Consider the following 23187-nt stretch of genomic DNA (forward strand, 5'->3'; position numbering starts at 1 on the left):
CCAAGTTAGAGTTATACTCTAAAGATCATCATTTACAAAAAATTACTTGGCACCATGAAGGGTCAATTAACTCATTCAAGATTAAACCACGAATGAAGGGTACCATCTCCTAACTCCTTGGTTCAACTGGGATGAAGGTAAGAAAGTAAAATTTCTAATAGGTCATCAACATGAATGTTGAAAACTTGTTTTACTTTAGCTTATGTTGTTTAAAATTCTTTAAAGTTTTTCTTAAATTAGAAAGTAAAGTGAACTAAAATTAATTTTAACTTTTTCCTTTTAGCCATCTTTCTAAAAACAGTGATCTCAGAATTATTTTGAAAATAATAGATGTAAAAACAGAAGACTGAATCAAATATTCATAAGGCCATTGTCAGATAGATGGGTTTATTTTATGTTATGTTTTAAAATCTCTAGTAGCAAGTGGTTTACTGGAGCTTTATAGTTCTCTCCAAAAAGTAAAATGTAGGAAATACTAAACTTAGTGTTATTTAATAGAAATTTTATTCTAAAAACTGAAATAAAATGAAAAGTAAGTTGTTATGAAATGGAAGCCAATGTGGGTTAGATTTTTTTCTGAAGGATAAATGTTGATTCAACCTTAAGTAACAGAAAATAAATCATGCGGCATCCATTGTATCTATTCACGCTCTGTGAACACAGACAAATGTGGTCTGGGCTGCAATTGCTTTGCATGGATTCAGCCCAGATTGTTCCTTGCACTTAAGTCATAGCTCACACTTTATGCCCATGGCCATCTGTTCTTGGGACATTTTAACCTATATAGAGTAATATGGTTTGCAATACTTTTTGGATCCTGATGCTTTTAAACTTCATGTTAATTTCTATTGGTATCCACCAGCGTATTTCCATTCCTGCCCAAGGATTAACATTTATGAGCTTCGAAGGCCAGCTTTGAGTAGTTTTTTTTTAAAAAAACACAATTTGCTTTTTCAATCTCCTCTCATTTTTCTTATCTTAAAAAATGATTGAGTTATGTGATGCTTTTAAATGGAATGATCAGAAATATACAAAATAACTAAATTAAAGAAATTTTTTATTGACTTTTCCAAGCCTACAAACCTCCTATAGACTTTCCATTCCTTACTCTGAGCACAAAGGACTCTTGGTAGGTGGTATTGCCTGAAAATTCCCACATGAATAATGAGATAAACTTTCCCATAGATTTAGTCACTCCTTGTTAACTTTGTATTCATCCATGGACCATAATTTAAGTGCATGCAGAACAGCACTAAAATTCTGTTACATTAGGTCCTTGAAAAGCCACATAAAGCAAATATAACCTGTAACTCAATATATTTCAAAACATGACTCTTCTTTCTTCATCCCTAATTTAGAATCCAGGTTTAAAACTAGTTGAATATGACAAGATTCATAGGCAAAATAATTTCCCAAATAGCTAGATAGGTTTTGTCCAATTTTCTCAGTTGGAGTGCTATGTTTATATTTCCATATTTTTACATTGTTTGTGTTCTATCTAACCACCTAACCATTTAGTTATCATATAACTTCAGCCTAATAACAGATAAATGCAATCTTCATTTGGGAATCGGGCTGCAGAGGTTAAGTGGCTTGGTCATACCATTGAGATCCTCAGTCTAAGGCAAAGTAACTAGTGGGAGCTATATGTGTCTTACTTTGCCTTTCCACTCTTACCTAGTGTCTTCCAGGTTATGCCACAATGAGGCAAAAGCCATGGAGTCTGAGCCATTCTAGTGCTATGGCTCACTCATTCCAGCTGAATTTTGTAGCAACACCAGGGGGGGTTTCACTTATTCCTCTCATTAGTATCCACTACTCTTATTATCAGGCTTTGGGTCCTACCTGGTTTATGTTTTTAACTGCTTCTAGTTCAAAATTAATAAACCAACACAGCATTTTAGCTTCAAAGTACATAGGGCGGTACTTATTTTAAATATAGAACCATAGCTTTTCAATCAAAAACAAAAACAAATTTACCATATGCTTTTTGATTATAGAGAATTTAAATATGAGGAGGGATGCCTGGGTGGCTCAGTTGGTTAAGCATCTGACTCTTGGTTTTGGCTCAGGTCATGATCTCACGGTTCATGAGTTTGAGCCCCACATCTGCACTCAGTGCAGAGCCTGCTTGGGATCTCTCTCTCCCTCTCTCTGCCCATCCCCTGCATGCTCTGTCTCTCACTGTCTCTCAAAATAAATAAATAAACTTTCCAAAGTATTAAATAATAGGAGTATTAAATAATACCATTTGGGGGTTCTTCTTTGGGTCACTATACAAAAAATGAAGAAGTAATAATTTGTCCTTATCTTTGTCCTACAAAGAGCTTTGTAGCTCTTTGGATCTCTTGGAATATCTGCCTTAAGAGAGTGCTCATGATCAAATTAAACTCTCTTAATACAGGAGTAAAATGAAGAAAGCATACATAGGCTCCAATATACATTGTCTTTTCTAGCTCCTAATTTTCTGTAGTATAGATTTGTGATAAAGCAAAATACAGACTCTCCAGTAGTGGGTCCATGATAGCAGACAAATTGGTATATTTCCTCCTATAACTATTTATTCTTTTCCTTAATTCATCCTGAAGCTCATCTTAGACCTCTTCTCTCTATATACCCAGAGGCACACATGCTTATGATTTAGGCTTAAGGGGCCAAGGCTCTTCTGAGGGTATATATAGTTACACGTTTAAAGACACTTTGATAGAGTTAGGTGAGAGATATTAAAGCACATAGAGAATAATGAGAACCAGTTCTTAGTGATTGGTTGTGTATCCCAGGTCAATAATTATCAAACAGCTATTTGATTTTTAAGATGCAGAGTTCTTGGTATTAGTGGAAGAGATATTCTGTCTATTGATTTCTTTGATTCAAAGAAAGTACTGTGTGTGGTGGCAGAACTTCTTTTCCAGGAAAAATAATTCACATTGTTTTGAGACATGATATTCATATATTGCCCTAAGATTTATACAAGGTGCAACATTTCCATTTCATATTTATACAGGTTCCAGCAATGAGATGGTTTATTTCAATTCTATTGCATAGTTGCCTGGAAGCACCACTTATATTTTTTTTAAGAGAGGGCCCCAAAAAGCCAAGCCTAGACAATGATCTCCTGAATCTCACCAGGACAATTTAATACAATATCATTACATTGAAAACATTTACATGTATAGCTGAAAATCTACTTAATTTAAGCATAGTTTATATAGTATTGTGACAGACAAAAATATATATTTAGAACCATTATACATATCTGTCTGCTCAGGAGCAAACTTATAATAAATTATACATTATGCCAGGGTAAATTTTCTCGAAGACTAAAAAGAAAATGTTACACTTTATATTTAAAGTACAATGTTAATTCATTATTTCTAAATTAAAAAACCTAATAGCCATTCCACTAAATTCACTTATTTCAGGCTTACATTCATTTTACATTCACATAAAATTCATTACTATTAACTGTAGCAGTGATGTTGAATTTTGACACTGAGAGTTTGAAGGCTTATTGACATTTCAGTCCAAGCTTGATGTTTTAGAAAATATGTGTGAAAAAAACACATTAAAATCATCCAAGAAACATGTTACAATTATTGTAGAAGTATGAAAATAAAATATATGCTTTATTCTAATGCTTTATCCACAGGTATTGCCTCCAGAGGTTAATATATAGCCAGTGTCTAAAATGTTCCTGTCGTTTTATTTTCATGGAGGATGGATTTTTGAAAATTAAGTCCACTGAGCAAAGCTGGAAGTATACAAAGCCTCCAGCACTGCCCACGATGTCAACACAGAGCGAGGGATGAGCATAAGGTATTGTCTTCTGCATGTCACAACTTTGTTTCTTCCTTGGAAATGGAGAAATATGCATGCAAATGAGCCTAAGTAAACATCCTGTGATTGCTGTTTCATTCTTTTTGATCGTCAACATTTTTTTTGTCCTTTTAAAAAACCATCTTGTTAATATTTAGCACATTTGTAAGTGTATTTTATACTAAATTAGATTTTTATAAATCTAGTTTGAGAGTAGGTATGAAATAATGTGTCAAATAAAAATAGAACATTGTCAGGGTGCCTGGGTGGCTCAGTCAGTTAAGCTTGATCTCGCGGTTCATTAGTTCTAGCCCCTAGTCGGGCTCTGTGCTGACAGCTCAGAGCCTGGAGCCTGCTTAAGATTCTGTGTCTCTCTCTGCCCCTTCCCCACTCACACTCTGTGTCTCTGCCTCTTTCTCTCAAAAATAAGTAAACACTAAAAAATTTTTTAAAAAGAACATTTTTTATTGGCTTACATCATTTTAAGTTGCCTAGTTTTTAATGTTTTAGATGAGTTAAACTTTTTTCCCTTTTTATCTTTATACTATTACAAAATAAGTGGAGTGGAAGAAATTTTCATTGTTAATATTTATTCTTTTTCACTGGATTTAAATATGGTTATTGCACATATTGAGCATATTTGGACAACTGTTGCCCAACAAAATTATGAACTATAACATCTTCAAAGAGACTCTACATGCCCGCTTACTCTATTACAATATGGGTGATGTCTTCTATGGAAGCTGATGCATAAATAAGTTGTACAAAAACTTAGGGTGATGGAGTGCATAAAAATAATTATTCAGGCAGTGTGTTGGAGAGCATGGTACATTGGAAAGACTAGATGCATCAGGAACTGTAGTCCCCAACAATTAATCACTTTTCCATGCCAAATGTTTCCATCATTGCACTTTGTCCTTAGTGAGATTCATGCCCAGTTCTCTCCATCCATGTCTGAGAACCTTGGGATTCCCACACCACTTCCAAAAATGTGCTCCTTCCAAGTGCTCTATTGGGTAATAGGCATGGAGTAGATTCTGAGCAGATAGATGAGTAAAAAGAATTCTTTTTATTTAAGTATAGATGATGTTTTTATTTATGAGAGAGAGAGTGTGTGTGACCTGGGGAGGGGCAGAGGGAGATAGAGATAGAGATAGAGACAGAGACAGAGACAGAGAGACAGAGAGAGGGAGAATCTTAAGCAAGCAGGCTTCATGTCCAATGTGGATCTCCATGTAGGGCTTGATCTCACAATTGTGAGATCATGACTTGAGCTGAAATCAAGAATTGTACATTTAACCGACTGAGTAACCCAGATGCCCCAAAGTATAGATGATGTTCTATAAACATTCTGAATGCGACATCATATTCTCCATCAAGTTTTGATAAAGCATTAAAATATGGGATATTACAACAGGTAGAATTATCTAATTCATATTCTAAGAATCACCTGTGAATTTATCTCATGTGTCATTTGATGCTTTTAGGCAATTACAATTTTTTAAAAAAGGAATGGTAACTTCCTGAACAACAATTTCATACTTAACGTTGAACACTGAATTAACTTCATTTTGTCTATGAATTGCAAAACAGAAACATTTTTGGACAAAATGTTTTAGTTTAAATAAGTCATGGTGCCTTTCTTTATTTGATCAAATGCTCAGATAATTTTTTAGCTCATCAATTCACTCTGCTTTTGTAGACATAGCTCTGATTATTTCTATAATGTGGCTACAGGGAAAGCATTTAAAATTCTAAAATGGTACAAACCATTAAATAAATAAATAAATAAATAAATATAAATATATACATATACATGTGTGTGTATATACACACACACACACACACACACACACACACATAGTTTTTAACTCCAGAAAAGGAGCAAAATAATATTTAATGACCAACCTCATGAAAGTTATGTGGACACCAAATGTTAAAATCGATGGCTTTTTCCCTTTAGGACTTATTTTTATTTTCTTCTTTCATCTGCATCTTAAAATTCACTGTCTACTTTTTGTAGTGATGATTTGTCTAGTACCTAAGACTGGCTTTTGCAAAAAGTGCCACAGAGTCACTCTCTTAACATTAAATCATCTTCACTAATGAATATCCAAAATTGAGAGGGTTTTATTTTTCTAGTTTTATCAGGAGGTGCCATTTGTCTCTCATTAACCTTAATTGGCACTATACTGTTATCTCACCTTAGATAAGGCTCAATGTCACTTCCAGTACCAATTTAGATAGTAATATGGGACACTACTTCTTTCATCATGAAGCAAAACTTTATAAACTTCAGATGAAGACAAAAACCTGCTCTTGTCACTTTCTGCTTAATTGCCTTCTTGATTTATTGCTTTAAGGTTGTCTAATAATCATGCCTTCCATACTCTAGGTATGCTTCTCAATACACATGGTAGCTGTTGGGCACACTCAGAGGAGCCAGTGCTCCTCTACAAAGATGGATTCTACTTTTCCTATTACCTTGTGTATAAAGAAATTCCACGACACAGTATTTTGCATATGTGTTTGCTTTGCCTGTGCTCAGAATAATGTGTGTCACTACAAAGAGAAACAAATTGCATATTCAGCAAATGTTCTAGTTAAGAAGATGCAAGAATAGGTTAACCGTCAGGACACCAGGACAATCACCCATTAATTTCTTGCACCATTCATTTGAGTGATGGCAAGTTACTCTCTGAACTTCATCATGAAAATAAACCAGACCCACTAGTGAGTGCATTAGCAGACAAGGTCTAGATCAAGTCTACTGAATTTCCTTGGCTGTTTCATACCTACTTCTTTTTTCTGAATAAAGATAAATACTCTAACCCTCTGTTCTTTGAGTGGGGCTTAATTCACTTTTGAATATTTAACAAAAATATCTAGAGTCAGAATCAAACGAGGATGAGAAATACCGATGAGAAAGCAATCTGTTGCTTTCATACATGATTCCTTCTAACTTGGCTTGCATTTGTGCAACTGCACTTTTGTATGGATTTTTATCCACCTGAATGCTGTTTATTTTTTAAGTATATTTTTTATATGCTGCAACCCATCTTTCCTGGACTAGCCTGCTATAACACTCTGTTTGTGAAAGCAGTATTTTATGTGGATGGGGTCATTAGGAGTTATCTTCAGTCCCAGACCCTTCTGGACTTGAATCAATGTTGAGGAAAGCCTCCTTATTGGTAAAAGTTGAGCTGAGAGTTATGCTCTGTCGGGGCTTCACAGGTGCAAGTTCATCTAATTTAATATTTTCATTTTTGACCAGAATTGTCTTATCCATGTTTTCTTCACTGTGCCTTGCAACAACAGCATCAAACACATCTAATTTGGGTGGCAAGGTTCCACTCTCAAATAGATATTTGGCTAGATAGGAGATGCAAATGTTGGATAAGAACGAGGTAACCATGGAAAGGGTTTTAAATGGGAATCTCTGATTATATATGCCATTCTTATCAGGGTAATAACCAGGATAAAAGATCAAGGGCTGCAGGTACAGATATGGCTCCCCGCCAGTTATTCTCAAGAAAAGGCCAGACACATAACCTGCCACAGCCCCATATGTGTTGGTTCCCTTGACGAAGAGCACACAGAGCAGCTGCGGGAAGATGATGATGTAAACGAGGTCTGAGCTGAGGTACCAGAGCCCATACACAGTCTTCGTCAGCAAGGCCATGGCTGTGGCAGAAGCTCCAAACACAAATACTGTGATTCGCATAACCCAGATGATTTCCTTGTCTGATGCCTGCAAGAAAATGCCACAGTGACAGCTTTTCACACAGTGGACTGGCTCATTTAAGTGAAGAATGAAATGCATTTCTGTGCTTTAAAGCAGGTCTAAACAATTCCCCTGGTTCAAATAGCTCATTGCAGGCAAAACCAACCTAAACGACAGTATAGGAAGCAAGCAATCCAGGTGGCTTCCCTGGCGGGCCTTTGGGAGAGGTTTCTGTGTGTCTTGTGCAGGAAGCACAGGTCAGCTGCACTTTTCTCTGAATATGCAGGGGGAGAGGTGAGAGGAGCTTATGTGCTGTCACAGGGGAATAATAATGCAAGAGATGGGGCACCTGGGTGGCTCAGTTGGTTAAGTGACTGACTTCGTCTCAGGTCATGACCTCATGGTTCATGAGTTCAAGCCCTGCATCGGGCTCTGTGCTGACAGCTTAAAGCCTGGAGCCCGTTACAGATTCTGTGTCTCCCTCTCTGCCCCTCTCCCGCTCATGCTCTGTCTCTCTCTCTCTCAAAAAGAAATAAACATTAAAAAAATTTAAAAAAATAATGAAGAGAGGATTTCACGTACTTTTCATATTAAGGAATAGTTCTTATGTGGCCAGGAGGATGTATGGCCCACCCTTCTTTCCTCTCTTCTAGGAGTCCTACCATCTTTAAGGCCAGCCACCTTAAAAACATGTGGGGCCATTTTGTTAACTATGACCTAGAAAACTAGGGAAAAACAAAGAACAAAGCCTTAGTGAAGGAAGAAGGTGGGCAGGAACTCCTGGCTGTCCAGTGACACAATAGCCCTGTTCTGCACCCACTTGATTCATTAAGGACAATCACACTGAGAGGCTATTTTCTCATGAACATGGACTTGGGAGTTCAAGTGAAGGGTGGGGCAGATGCTACACAAATGACCACAAAATAAAGTACTCACCATGCTCTGCTTCAAGTTTCTTATAGTACATGATTAAACTCAAAGTTTTTCTAAGATGTTTTGGGTTTCATTACTTTCATTAGAAAGACAAGAAATGTGAATTGTAGCAATATGACTGTACCTCTTGAAAAATGCTTACGTTGGTTTGTTCCCTTACGTACTAACATGAATAGTAACATGCATTAAAAATATTCATATACAGCATAAATAAAATTCAGCATTATTTAATCTTGTGTGCTTAATCAGAGTAGGGTCAGATTTTAATATAGGATATTAGTAAATATATAATATTACAGATAAAATAAATGCAATGATGACAAAAGCAATAATGCTACACTGGAAAAGACTGTTCTTACATTTTGTCTGAATGAAAGCTGGTAGATGTTCCGGGCAAACATGGAACTTGCTGACAAGATAGAAGAATCTGCTGATGACATAACAGCAGCAGAAACTGCACCGAGACCAAAGAAAGAGATGTACACAGGGCAGAGGTACTTCAGAACAATTGGTAAAATCATGTCTGCTTCATCGTTGTCCTTGGGATCTAGAGGCTTATATGTAGTCTGGTTCCAGTCTATTGAATAGAAATGACAAATATAATAATAACTAAAGAACCACATGCTCTTTATCCATTTGGGGGTCATCTTATTCTCTGGGAGCTTTTGAAATAAATTCAGAATGTATGAATTAGTCTGATCAGAGAAGTGTAATTAGTATAATTAGGTACGTTGGTCTAAGTAGGTAGGAAATCCATGTACTGGTCAAGTGAAATGGTCTTATATTCAACTCTGGCTTCTAATGGGTTTTGGTTACACTTAGCCCTATTCACAAGACCTGTTATCTACCTATCTATCATCTATCATCTGTCTATCACCAGCTATCATCTATCTATTCATTTATCTACTACCTGCCTATTATCTATTTCTTTTCTGCAGTTGTGACATCAAATTGTACAGAAACATAGAAAACATGTTATAAAACAAAAGCATAGATTATTTCTTCAGCCAGTTGGAGGTATGAGGGGACAAGTTCCTCCAAAACTTGGTTTTGGAGCTCCCTCAGCATTGTTTTTCTCCCAACTAAATCCCTTCTTGCATTGAATTCCACTTACTTGAAATAGGAGGCATGATAGATAAAGCAAAGTCCTTGTTTTATTGAGTAGAAAGTGCAGGTATGAGGCTGACATTTTCAGGAGGTTTTTGAACTCCATGTAATGGAACTCAAAACATAAAAGGCAAAAGGACTCCTGAGGAAGCAGGAGGGCATGCACATCAGAGGTGTACAGGCAATGTTTTGCAGCACATCTCTGGCTAAGTCTGTGGGCCAGGCTATTAAAAGCAATGAATCAGTTTGATAGTTGTGAGGATAAGGAAAAAAATGGGCAGAGGATGGCAAGTGTCGGATCTTGTTAAAGCAAGAAATAAAAGGAAGAATCACCATTGGATTAATCCAGTGTTTTGCAAACCTGAATGAACATTGGGATCTCTCATGCGTGCCTTTAAAATGCAGAGTCCTACATCCCTATCCTGAAATATTCTGATTGCATATGTCTGAATGATGATAATATTCAGCCAAATCTGGGAATTCACCAAATTATAGTTAATTCGATAGATTGACCTTTGGAGTAAAATTTAATTACAGAATACTATCAATTTATGTGATCTTCACAAAATAACACTGTGAAGCTGACTTAGAAAAACTACATACATGGGGCACCTGGGTGGCTCAGTCGGTTAAGCATCAGGTCATGATCTCACAGTTCATGAGTTCAAGCAAGCCCTGCATCAGGTTATCTGTTGTCAGCACAGAGCCTGCTTCAGATCCTCTGTCCCCCCCTCTCTCTCCCCCCCTCTGAAAAATAAATAAACATTAAAAAAAAGAAAAAAGAAGAAAAACTACATACATAAATTATACAACTGTACATTTTCATACAGAGAAGAATGTATGTAAATGTTCGAAACATTTTTTAAAAAGCTAAAGTAGGCAACATGAAGTTTCTTGAAATATACAAAAGGTTTTTTGAAAAAATAAAATAGGTAAATGTGCTTTTAAGTTTTAAAATTTGAAACTTGGAAATTATTCCTGCTATTGATACTATAAAGAAAATAAAACACTGTACTTTTTTTATTTCAGAAAATTTAAGTTTTTTATCATAATTGAAGGAATTGCATGATCAATTAAACACGGTCAGCATTATTTTCCAAAATTTTCCATTGTTTATGCATGTATCTATGAATTAAAGTTTATTTAGAGAGAGAAAGAGAGAGTGTGCATGCATGAACTGGGGAGGGGCAGAGAGAGAGGAGAGAGAATCCCAAGCAGGCTCTGTGCTGTCAGAGCAGAGCCCAATGCAGGGCTTGATTTCATGAACCATTAATTTTTCATACAACTGAGTGTTTTGAATTATAAAAACCTATCAATTAGCAGTCTAAGACTCACCAACATTAATACTATGCTTCTCCAACAGAATCTCAGGTGAACCACTAGTAAAATATGCGATAAGATCATTTAAATTTTATGATATGTTTGCCTGCTGAACTCTAGAATTCATAGAAGGAATTACATCTTTAAATTTATTTTTTAACAAAGGTAATTCTGCATTGTGCTAATATGCTTTTGCATATTATTCACAGAATGGCTATGAAGGCTTCATTGTAAGGGTTACAAAAAATATCCTGTTGTGCACCACACAAGATGGAGAAAATAGTGGTGAAAAACAAACAAAAAAGTTTGTCTTTGAATATATAGTTCTTTACTGTTTGTACCATTATATGCTGAAGAATAAAATGGAATCTTTAAATGTACATTACTATAGCTCCTTTTTTATTTGCTGAACTTCTTTGATGGCATAAGTACAGGACTGAATAAGAGTGGTTTCCCTTGGATCCTACTATTTTTTTATTCCCCCATTTTCCACTGCAGTTCAAACCCATGCTTTGTTGAAGCCAATTTTACAGCATTCCTTGAGATATTATGGTACCAGAAACAACAACCAAGAATATGAACCTATTCCAAAAAAATAGCTGACATTGTGTTTTTCAGTGTGTTGCCCTACAACACACACACATACACACATGCACACATACATGCACATATGCATGAGTGCTCCTGATGGCCGGATCTGTTTTCTGATTGTGACATAAATGCTATCTTTTATTCAAAGGCACATAATCACCTTTGTCAGTCATCTTGTTAAGTGTTTGTTTATGTCATGGATGAACAATTGGAATTAAGAGTGTACATTATGAATCATGACTACTTCTTGTAAAAGTTAAATAATCTAATAAACAGCTGTACTAATTGAAAATAAAAGTATCCACATGAGTATCATCCTGTATCAACTTTACAAACACAGCAGAGTAAAAGGTAAGCTTCTTTAATCTGTTTTAATGACCTTTACCTACAGGACCCCTTTGAATTTGGATTATTCTGTTGTATTTTCATGAAATACCCTTGGAAGCTGCATAGCATAGATATATAAGCATCAAGAGTAATTAACAAGTTCAGTAAAATTAAGGGTGAGATTTAAAAAATGTTCTAGATAGAGGCTACTGGGAGATAAGCATTTCATAATGCTTTTTTTTTTTTTTACTGATTTTGAGTAAATTATTCTCTAAGTTACTTAGTGCCTTGAGTTTATCTTTATCTTGAAAACTTATTTATTTATTTCTCCAAGAAAGAAAACTTGTAATTAGCAAACTATAAAAAATGTAAATCAGGAATCTCAAGCTCAAAATGGTCTGTAGGTGTCAGGTAAATTTCTAAGCCAGTGGCTCTCAACTTGGGCTGCACTTTGAGCCACCAAGAGGCTTTAAAAACCACTGCTCTCAGGATCCATCTTAGATTATTAAAATAAAATCCCTGTGGGGCAGGATAGAAATGGGTATTTTTTTCAAGAGTCCCTTCCCCTCCCCAGATGATGTCAATGTGCACCTTGGTTGAGAAACATTGCTAACAGGATTACATAGACACAATTGATAAGTATACCAGCAAGGGGGGGCGGGGAAGGGCATGCTCACAAATGTTTTATTGGTGGGGAGAGCAATCAAACACTTTTTGGAGGCATGGAGCTAAAATACAATTGTTTGAGTGCTATAACAAATGTCTGTATATGAATATGATGAGAAACAATCAAACTATGTGCGGATAAGAGGGAAAATGGGGGAGGGAGGCCGGTTGGGTGGTAATTGGTCACTTCAGTGAAGCCTCAGTGGGTCCATTAGTGAAGTTGCAAGAGATATACCTGTTGATGCTCCAATGGCCCCAATGAGTATGGCTGGTAAAGCCATCACCAGGCACCCAAAAGCTGCCAGGAATGACAACACTTGAGCATAGGTGGCTGAGGATGAAGAGAGGACCCTCTGGAAGTAGGCTTGCCATGGGATTCCACCCAGCATCTGCATGGGAACAGCAGGGACTCAGAATAAATTAGAGGCAAATAACATCTATTAGGTATTTTTTAAATAAGAAGTTGTACAGTTACATGCACAGTAGTCATTTGTATGGCTCTCATACATGCCAAACATCTCAACTGCAATCATCACATTTTCAACTGCAAAGAATTTCTTCAAGTTTTTTTCCTTCATAATTATATCACACAATCTTTTCTATTCTTTGGTTTCCCTACTTTAAGCTGCATTGCAACTACCCAGAAGCCCAGAAGCCTTAGCTTTGTTTTCATCTGGAGGTTCTTTTTTTTAAAGTTTATTTATATATTTTGAGACAGAGAGAGAGAGAGAGAGAGAGAGAGAAAACAAGCATGGGGGAGGGGCAGAGAGAGGGAGAAAGAATCCAAAGCAGGTTCCATGCTGTCAGCCCCGAACCTGAAGTGGGACTTGATCTCATGAACCATGAGATCATGACTTGAGCTGACACCAAAAGTAGGTCACTCAATGACTGAGCCACCCAGGTGCCTGGGGATGTACTTAAAATTCTTACTGAGGATACACAATCATAAACATTTTAGATACAGTGAACTATAATGTAATTTGTTGCCTGCTATAAAGAAGTATATACAGCTGCATGGCAATCAGGAACACCTGATTGAACACCTGTCAGAAATGACAGGGAGTCAGTTCTGAAGCACTGAGAAGGTGTCACTAGGCAGAGATGGAGAGAGAAGACAGCAGCACCTGGCAAAGAATCTAATGTGAAAACAAGAAGAAACAAACAAACAAAAACAATGAAACAACTATGAGACCACCATGTCTTTGGCTTAATTAAAGGTCAGGGTGTGTGGGAGACAGGAGGCAAGGGAATACCTTCCCCTTGATTACTGCCATGGTCCTCTGACTCTCATACAGTCACTGCTCATGAGTGAACTGGTGAATGAATTCCCCATATCACAATGTATTGAAGTTGTTTCTTTAATTGCCTCTGGAATGTACTGTTTATCATTGTCACACCTGTGCCAATGAGAGTGCTTGTTACATATTGACTCCAGAACAATCTCCTCCTTATAAAAGCTATACATGTTCAAAAGTTAAAAAAAAAAAAGTAAAATAATAAATTCTAAAATCATAATCCATGTCTCAAGTCTATATTTTTCCAAAACTTTTCCTTTGGTTTGCAACCTGTAAGTCAATACAGATCTTCTCTGACTTACAGTGGGATTATATCCCAATAAATCCATCATATGTTGAAAATATCTGAAGTCAAAATCAAAAATGCATTTAATACATCTAATCTACTGAACATCATAGCTCACCCTAGCTTACCTTAAAGGTGCTCTGAACACTGACATTAGCCTACAGTTGGACAAGTCATCTAACACAAAGCCTACTTTATAATAAAGCATTGAATATCTTATATAATTTATTGATTACTAGACTGAAAGTGAAAAACAACACGGTGTATGGGTGCAGAATGTTTGTCAGTGTATGTTGTTTACTCTTCGTGGCTGGCTGGGAGCTGTGGCTGGTTGCCGCTGCCCAGCATCACAAGAGACAGGATAGTACCGCATACTGCCAGCCCAGGAAAAGATCAAAATTCAAAGTATGGTTTCTACTGAATTCTATTGCTTTTGCACCACCATAAAGTTGAGAAATTGTTAAGTCAAACTGTGATAAGTCAGGAATGTATGTATATCACTAACATTTTCTATGCCAATGAACATTCATCAACAATTTAGATGCTTATATGAATCTCTACACCATAAATTACATGCCAATCTCTCTGGATATTTAAGTCACCAGAGCTTTGTAAGTGAGGTGAAATCTGACCTCCACAAACAAACAGAAGCTCTGATGGTGAGGTGGAAGATGGGTGTGGAGAAGTGAGATTTGGGTGGGCTGCTGCAGGGAGACCGTGAAGGGCCATTACAATGGGCCAGGTGAGGAATGTTGTCAGTGAGCAGGTTCAGGGTGATACCTTAAAGGTATCCAGAGCAGGAGTCCATAAATCATAAATTTATGACAAGTGGAAGTTCAGAGAGACAATTGGAAGGCTGGAGACCACTCGTGAAACATTTGGAGGCTTCCTTCTGTAGTTCATCCATTCATTCATTATCTATTATTCCACTTTTCACTTGTGTTGCATTTTGAAGAATGAACATAACTTAGTCATATAATTTTTTGAAGTGGAAGAAACCTTAGCAGTCATTGGATATATAGCCTTATCTTCAAGATCTGTAAATCTGAGGACTAAAGTGTCGTGTAGGAGAAATAACTTTTGGGTCTTGATTCTCCATTTCAATCCTTCACTCAGACAATGGTGTGATTATGAACAAACTGCCTATCTTCTCTGTCATAATCTTCTCCTATGTAACCATAAATATATCTGCTATGCAGATATAAGTTCATACACACATAATATTTAACCCCATTATCCACTGAATTCATAATTATAATCCAATCTAGAAAAATGTCGGCCAATACATTTACAATCCTTGGGAAAGAAGCTCTCCTCACCACCACTAGAAACAACTTGTTTTCTTGTTTTCCTGTCTTCTTACCAGGAAATTCCTTATTGGGACAGACAAATCTGCCTTCAGGGCTGAAATTTACCGAAGTGCCATAATGACAAAGTGAAATTACAAACTATTGTGAACCCTCTAAAAAGGAAAAAAAATAAACAATTTCCCTTTAATTTTGATATAACTGTTAATCTATTTCTTACTTTGAAATCAAAATAAGTGTTTATTTTTGTAAGTAACCATTCCAAGTAGCAAAATCACAATATCTGGCAGTTTCTTTTGGTTTTCCCATTTTTCCTCAATCTGTGATCTGCCTTTATTTCTTCTGTGCCCCACCTTCACCACAAAGTCCTGTCAAGTTCCCAAGCTATCTCCAACTTCCCAAGACTTCTTTCTTGGGATCTTTCCTGAGGGACACCTCTTTTTCCAATTTCTGTCTGCACTAAAGGTCTTATGGCATGACTAACTTACTTACTCAGTAATTAGAGACTGAATGGATTACTTATTTCAGAATAAGTGGGTTGTAATGCCTAAACCAAAAATACAAATTAAAGCTTTTAGAAGGCTTGGCTTCAGATTGGGGAGGTACCTGGGGGTAGGGCATGGTGTTCTTCACTTATAGCACAGCAGAAATGGGTACACACCATATATTACCCTATTGACATTGTCCCTTGAAGGCTTCACTCTCTCTCCACTTTGACACTAATCAGCTACCACAGTCAGTAAGTGGCTCCAGCCTTCCAACAGGAAGTAGTCAGTGTGGAAACATACATGAGCCAGTAGGTGACATATACATATAAGTCTTAAAATCTTAAAAATATGTTTGATTTTAGGAAAAATGAGACTGCATTCCTCAGGTAAGGGCATTACTTACCAACAACAGAAAACTATCAAGCCAAGTGTAGATTTCAAATGATTCAATGGTCCCCAGCCAAGGCTTTTGGTATTTGGTGTGCAGAGCAGTGTACCCAATGTCAGCAACTGCAGAATGTGACAGGGCGAAGGGGACACTGATCCACTGCAACCAAAGAGGGACATGAGACTGTTAAGCTACAATTTTTTTTACCTGTTTAACATATGCAAGGTTTCGCCACATATTTTGTTTCCTCATAGACCACATAGCTTGGTTGTTCCTCTTGTTCAGACAGAGGAGAACTTGGAATTAAGTTCTCTGCGGGATGCCATGAAATACTTATTTACAAAAGTTAGACTAACATATTATCTATACCTGTGCTTAATTACACCATATCATATCAAATATAAGAGCAGTCAACAAATATTTGAAGAAGAAAATGTTAAATTTGAGAACATTGAGTATATTGATATATAAACACTTGTTGTTTTCTTTGAATTAGATAAAGATGTCCAATTTTTAACATGACAAGGAAAGACCTGATTGAGAACTTGGTGGGTGACACAAACCTTCAGGCATGAGTCCGGTGCTAATACAAAAAGAAGGAAGTGAATGGGGAGATCATCTATATGGAACAAGGCAAAGAGGAGAACACACAGGATGTGCACACACATCTTTTGGGCTACAAGTGGCTTAGGGAAATGGGAAAGATAAACATAAATATATGGAGAGAAATTTGAATTGTAAGCTGAGGGTTGGTGTTTTGTTTTGCAGGCAGCTAGAAGCTAGTGGCATTTCTTCTAAGTTTTTTTTTTTAAGTTTTTATTTAAATTCCAGTTAGTTAACATACAGTGTAATATTAGTTTCAGGTGTACAATTAAATACTTACAAAACCAGGTGTTCATCATGGCAAGTGCCCTCCATAATGCCCATCACCTATTTCATCCATTCCCCCACTGACCTCCCCTCTGGTAACCATCAGTTTGTTCTGTATAGTTAAGAGTCTGTTTCTTGGCTCACCTCTGTTTCCATATGCTTGTTTGTTTTATTTCATAAATTCCACATATAAGTGAAATCATATGGTACCTGTCTTTCTCCAACTGACTTATTTTGCTTAACATAATACTCTCTAGCTCCATCCATGTCATTGCAAATGGCAAGATTTCACTCCCTTTTTTACGACTAATATTCCATTGTGTATATGAGCCATATCTTCTTTATCTATTCATCAGTTTGTGGACATTTGGGCTCCTTCCATAATTTGGCTATTGTATATAATGCTTCTGTAAACATCAGGGTGCATGCATGCTTTTGAATTAGTATTTTTGTATTCTTTGAGTAAATACCTAGTAGTATGATTGCTAGAATGCAGGGTAGTTCTATTTTTAACTTTTTCAGGAACCTCCATAATGTCTTCCAGAGTGGCTGCACCTGTTGCTTTCCCACCATCCGTGTAAGAAGATTCCCCTTTCTCCACATCCTCACCAACACCTGTTGTTTCTTCTGAGTTTTAAAAAGAGTTTAGTATATTTCTTCTGCATTTTAATTTCTAGATGTGAACAGTGAGCTTAGGAGAAGGATAAGTCAGAAAAAGCAGTAGGTACACTGGTATGACTCAGGTAAAGGCCCGAAATAGAGTGATGATATTGGAAATAGAAAGACATTGGTACTAAAAAGGATTATGAAGAGAGATTCAACAGTCCTTACATTAGAGTGGTAAGAGAGTTCAGAGAGGGAAAATGAGCAGATGAACCTCATGTTTACAGTTGTGGAGCTCCAAGGATGGTGATAAAATCAACAGAATTGGAGAATTTGAGAAAAGGAAATGGTAAGGTGTGAGTTGATACATTAATTATGCATCCATGTATAGCCATTTGAAGGTTGGAAAACAAACCATTCTTGGCCTTTTATTCAGTCAGATCAATAGACCCTTAACTTATAACCAAGACAACTTGATTCCTTATCAGTTTAGTTACATTCTGTAGCATAAAAGCACTCTAACATTTATACCCACATATATTTGCCCTACCATCTTTCTACTGGCATGCTTGATTTATGCACCTGTGCATTTTAAGGTCTGGTCTCATGAAAAGCAATGAGAAATTACATTTATTGTCAATAAATAGCTTCATCCCCTGGGGTTGTGTTTGTTAGAATACCAAGTGCATCATGAGAGCTGTCATTGCCAAACCAACCATGCCTCCAAGGTTCTGAACAGAGATTTATTTCTGGAAGTGTATGATGATGCTAAGGAGAATTGTGAATTTCAGCACTGCCCACTTGCTTTCGGCAATTTAAAAATTAAAAAAGTAGGAGTCATTGAGCAAATTAAATATACTTGAATTCAATTAAAATATAAGTGAATGAAATTCCATGAAATGCACATCAATTCTAGGGGAAAAAGAGGAAATATTATGATCATTGCTAGCATATGTTAATTTAAGGCTGAACTGTAACTTTAGTTGTAGTCAGTTCTTTTAAATTTTTTCCTCCATTATTAATGATGCTAGAAAACAAACAAAAAAAACAAAAACAAAAAATGAGTCTGAGATTCAACTTAATTTTTCTGACTGTCTAGTGTGAACACTAGCATAGGGTGAAGAGCTTTTCATTATGAGAAAAATAAGGAAAAAAGAGGAGGCTCAAGGGTGCTTTAATCATCTGTGGAAAGTGAGTCATGATGTGCAGTCTCAATGTGCTCTGTCCGTGGCCTTTCTACGAGGGCACCACCCCTACAGGACACACAGCTGAGATAACATACACATGTCTGAACTCAATACAGTGCCCAGCACGGAGTGGTCACACCATTTTCTTTATACTACCTTAGAATTGTCTTAGGCATTGGATATTATATGGATAATAATACAGTCTTGACATTTTAAGATGTTGAGTTTGCAAAGGCTCAACATTGACTAAAATGTGCATGTAAAACACAAAAGCACTTTTAATATAATACCAACAATATTCACGTCTCCATAATTCAGTATTTTTTACTGAATAAACACACGTATATTACCTAATTTAATCTAGAACTTACAAACAATACATAATAAATCTTGTGCCCTTTCTTTGTTTCGAGACCCCAAATAGTGATGATAAATATTGAAATCCACAGTTTTTCCAATGGGATAGTTTCTGTCTTATGAGCAGTCTTATGGAATTAAAACTAATACAGGGGAAGGTTAAAAGACTAATGCAGGTAAGCACCAACATTGACATTTTAACTCTGAGTGAAGTGTTTTTTGCTTTCAAACTCAAGGGAGAGCATACATAAGTTTCCATCAAATGTGGGCATGAAGCAAAGCAAGTCCTAGACCTTGCTAAGAATTAAACTGAGGGCATATTTTCTGTCAAAATCCAACTAAATGACTACATTTTTTCATCCAATTAATTGAGAAATTTAAAGTCTCAAATCATACACAACTTACTATGTATTGCTCATGATGGAAAATAACGTTTCTATTCAATTTTGCTGAGTTAGTATAAAATACCACATTATCTTTTAGAAAGAAGAAGGAAAGGAAAGGAAGAAAGAAAGTCTGTGAATGGCCCCACTTACCAGGCCTATGAAGATGCAGAAAAGCTGGACTACATCCGTGTAGGCCACAGAGTACAGACCACCCACCAGCGTGTACAGAGTGGCAATGAGCGCAGAAACAATGACAGAAGCTTGCACATCAACGTCAATGATCACGCTGATGGTGGCTCCTGAAGAAAGCAGACAAGAGAATGCTATGGTCAAGGTACTCAAATGGATTCCACTTTCTGTTCAAGGATACACTGAATGTTCAGTACCAGCAGGTAGTGCCTCTGTGTCATGTGAAATGTATTGGATGATAACAGCCAAAGTGAATTGTCATATCAAAATCTTAAAATCTGTAATATATTCTTCCTTCCTGAAATTGGCACTTTGGTAACTTATATAGGTGGGGGCACCCAAAATTGATGATATGACCTCAGAATTCCATGAAATATATTAAATTTAATACCATTATAGGAACTTTCAAGGGCACCTGGGTGGCTCAGTTGGTTAACCATCCAACTTTTGGTTTCAGTTCAGGTCATGATCTCATGGTTGGTGAGTTCAAGCCCTGCATGGGCTGGCAGTGTGGAGCCTGCTTGGGATTCTCTGTCTCTTTCTCTCTCTCTCTCTTTGCCCCTCCCCTGCTTGCACTATCTCTGTCTCTCTCAAAATAAATAAACTTAAAAAAAAAAGAAATTACAATAATTTTACTAGCTATCTGAAACAGACTTTAATTAAATATATGCAATGTATCTACTCATATTCATGAGATAAGCACAATCACCCACTTCCACATTTTACAATTAATGTTCATTTTCCATTTTGCATTAACTCTGACCCCTGCTAGCTTTTCTTAGATGACAGATGGTATAAAGTGCCAAGGTTTAAGACAACATTGTAGGAGAAAGTAATAAAACTGGTGAATTTAATCCAGTCCTACTGCTAGGACACAAACGTATTGAACCCTAGATTTCAACATCATATTTTTTTTTATTTTTTTTACATTTTATTTTATTTTTGAGACAGAGAGAGACAGAGTATGAACGGGGAGGGGCAGAGAGAGAGGAAGACACAGAATCTGAAATGGGCTTAGGCTCTGAGCTGTCAGCATAGAGCCCAATGCGGGGCTTGAACTCACAGACCGTGAGATCATGACCTGAGCCGAAGTCGGACGCTTAATCGACTGAGCCACCCAGGCGCCCCTCAACATCATATTTTTAAGTAATTTTCCTTATCAGAATTTTAAACCTGCCTTAGAAATAAAATTTATGTTTTTCTTACTTTCTGACTGTTTATGTGTTTTTGATGTCTATATTTCCAATGAGAATATGAGGATAGGGACACTGGACCACTATGGTTCTTGGACTTCCAGTTCAGAATTCACCTGCTGCTTTACAAATCCTTTCTCCACCATTTTCAAAAGTTACATAGTTTATGTTTCATATTGTTAAACACAGCAATTATAGGAACCCCAACACACGTGCAACAAATCTGTGATTTTTTTTGTATCATTAATTTCAATCTTATGTTCTGCTACCACTCCTCAAATGCATGCTAATAGCGTATGCAAACCACCAGAGACGAAAATCCATTTTCTTAAGGAGCAGTGTAAACTATTTTGATCTAAGATAACAATATAAAATATTTTTCAAGAATTTTTTTCTGAGTGATTTGGCTTTGGTAACAAAATTAAATTATTTTTATGAGTAAAAATGAATTAGTAAAAAGATAAGTCTGGTATTGGAGAATGAAGATGAAGGAAGGTGGTCAATTTGGATCAGTGCAAAGGTGGTGACTTTGGATAGCAGACTGAGTTTTTGCTTCATGTTGAAACCTTAGTTGTGATTCTTTGCCAATCTTCTTTTGGTCTGGTTCTTGACTTTAACAACATTTCTAAGTCATGTCTCAGGAATGAAAATTCCAATTATTACCTGCCTCTTTGGGCTGCTGTTTAACTTTCTACCGTTGTGACATTTTTATTAATTCCATACCTCCAAAAGGTAGGGAGGGAGACTGCATGCTACAGAAAAAAAGATCACTGGACTAGGATTTTAAAGACTTGGGTCCTGGTAAATACTGCCATTTGGTTGTAACTCAGTGGTTTTAAAGAAATCACCAATTTTTCTATCACCATTAAGATTGGGGTTAATTTTTTCTCTAAAATATTTTCTAAATAATTCCATCATTTATAGTGACTAAAATTGAAGTTACATTTCCAGATCTGCTGTGAAATATTAGTTTAATCATGAGGCCATAAAAATAAACATACAATAAAGTTATAAAAATTCATCGAATTTGAGCTGTGAGAAGTATAAATACACATTTAAAAAAAAATGTATGTAAAGGATGTTGTCCATTTATGCCAAGAAGGTAGTTTAAAATTCTCCTAAGTTTCAGCACATTCACAAGAAGGTGATAATGTTATATTTGTCTATTCTTAAGTGTTCCAACTTATTTCTAATAGACACTAATTTTGAATTGTCCCACTATTATTTTTGAAGAAAATATGTGTTAATTTAGAAAGACACATTCTCTTTACAAAAGCATATATTCCAAACAATAGCAGCAATGTTTTTTATACATGTTTTTGATATGTGTGTGCATCTGTGTAGAGAGGGATATATAGATATCAACACATTTTACATATATAGTGACATAACACACAGATGTAGATACACACACATATACAATAATAAGTAACTGAGTGAAGTTTAGAGTTTGGTTTAAGTTTATATTTCAAAAATACTTTAGAAATATTAGTTTATTATTTTAACTCTCCCTTCAGGGCTCTGTTACATAAATTGATCTGTATTCCATGAAAGTGAACATTTTGTATTCATTCTGTTAGCTACTGAGCCCACTCCTTTTTAAATATCTCAGCAGGCTGTTCTTAAAACCAACATTTTCTAGTGTTAAAACCAATGACAAACTACCATTGCTTGTAGGCTAATGACAGCGAGGTGGGAAAGGAGATGTATTTTTACACATAATTTCATTAGGCTATAGGTGCAGTGGTAGTTGTGGAGAATTATTATATAGTACCTAGAAAGTGCAACATTTTCCACTGAGTTATTACAATATTTTATAGCTATCAAACTCTTTTCTTTTCTACATCAAATCATCCCTTCATTTTATAGTTGGAGACCAAGAAGATAAGATTATATGGGAGTTTAAAAAATAATGTCATGAAAGGAAGTATAAACTAATGTCTGACATTACAGAGGTCAGATCTGATGATAATACTGAAGCCGGAAGGTAAGTTTGTAGTATAGAATATACACCATAGAAGGAAATTCATCTTATCTTACTTTTGCTTTGACCACTTAGGGTCTAGCTATAGACATAAGCCTTTTATCTTCATTTGTAAGAAGAGATGGAGAGAAACATACGTGGATGCCTGGATATCAAACACGGACATAGCT

General features: G+C 36.2%; 1 protein-coding gene and 1 long non-coding RNA gene across 2 annotated transcripts in view; one reads left to right on the forward strand and one right to left on the reverse strand.

The window, feature by feature from the left end:
• LOC125936880 (uncharacterized) lies at window positions 1-20163 on the forward strand. Its single transcript, XR_007462161.1, has 3 exons — window positions 1-137; window positions 3650-3816; window positions 19749-20163. It is a non-coding gene; the product is annotated as an uncharacterized LOC125936880 (long non-coding RNA).
• SLC5A7 (solute carrier family 5 member 7) overlaps window positions 6941-23187 on the reverse strand; it is a 22968-nt gene continuing 6721 nt past the window's right edge. Inside the window, exons 4-8 of the mRNA XM_049651234.1 lie at window positions 19802-19950; window positions 16264-16407; window positions 12720-12873; window positions 8833-9050; window positions 6941-7567 (exon numbers count right to left, since the gene is read on the reverse strand). Of these exons, the coding sequence (XP_049507191.1) occupies window positions 6941-7567; window positions 8833-9050; window positions 12720-12873; window positions 16264-16407; window positions 19802-19950 (1292 nt within the window). The remainder of the gene's footprint in view (window positions 7568-8832; window positions 9051-12719; window positions 12874-16263; window positions 16408-19801; window positions 19951-23187) is intronic.

The sequence above is a fragment of the Panthera uncia genome (genome assembly GCF_023721935.1).
Source record: "Panthera uncia isolate 11264 chromosome A3 unlocalized genomic scaffold, Puncia_PCG_1.0 HiC_scaffold_11, whole genome shotgun sequence".
NCBI lineage: Eukaryota > Metazoa > Chordata > Mammalia > Carnivora > Felidae > Panthera > Panthera uncia.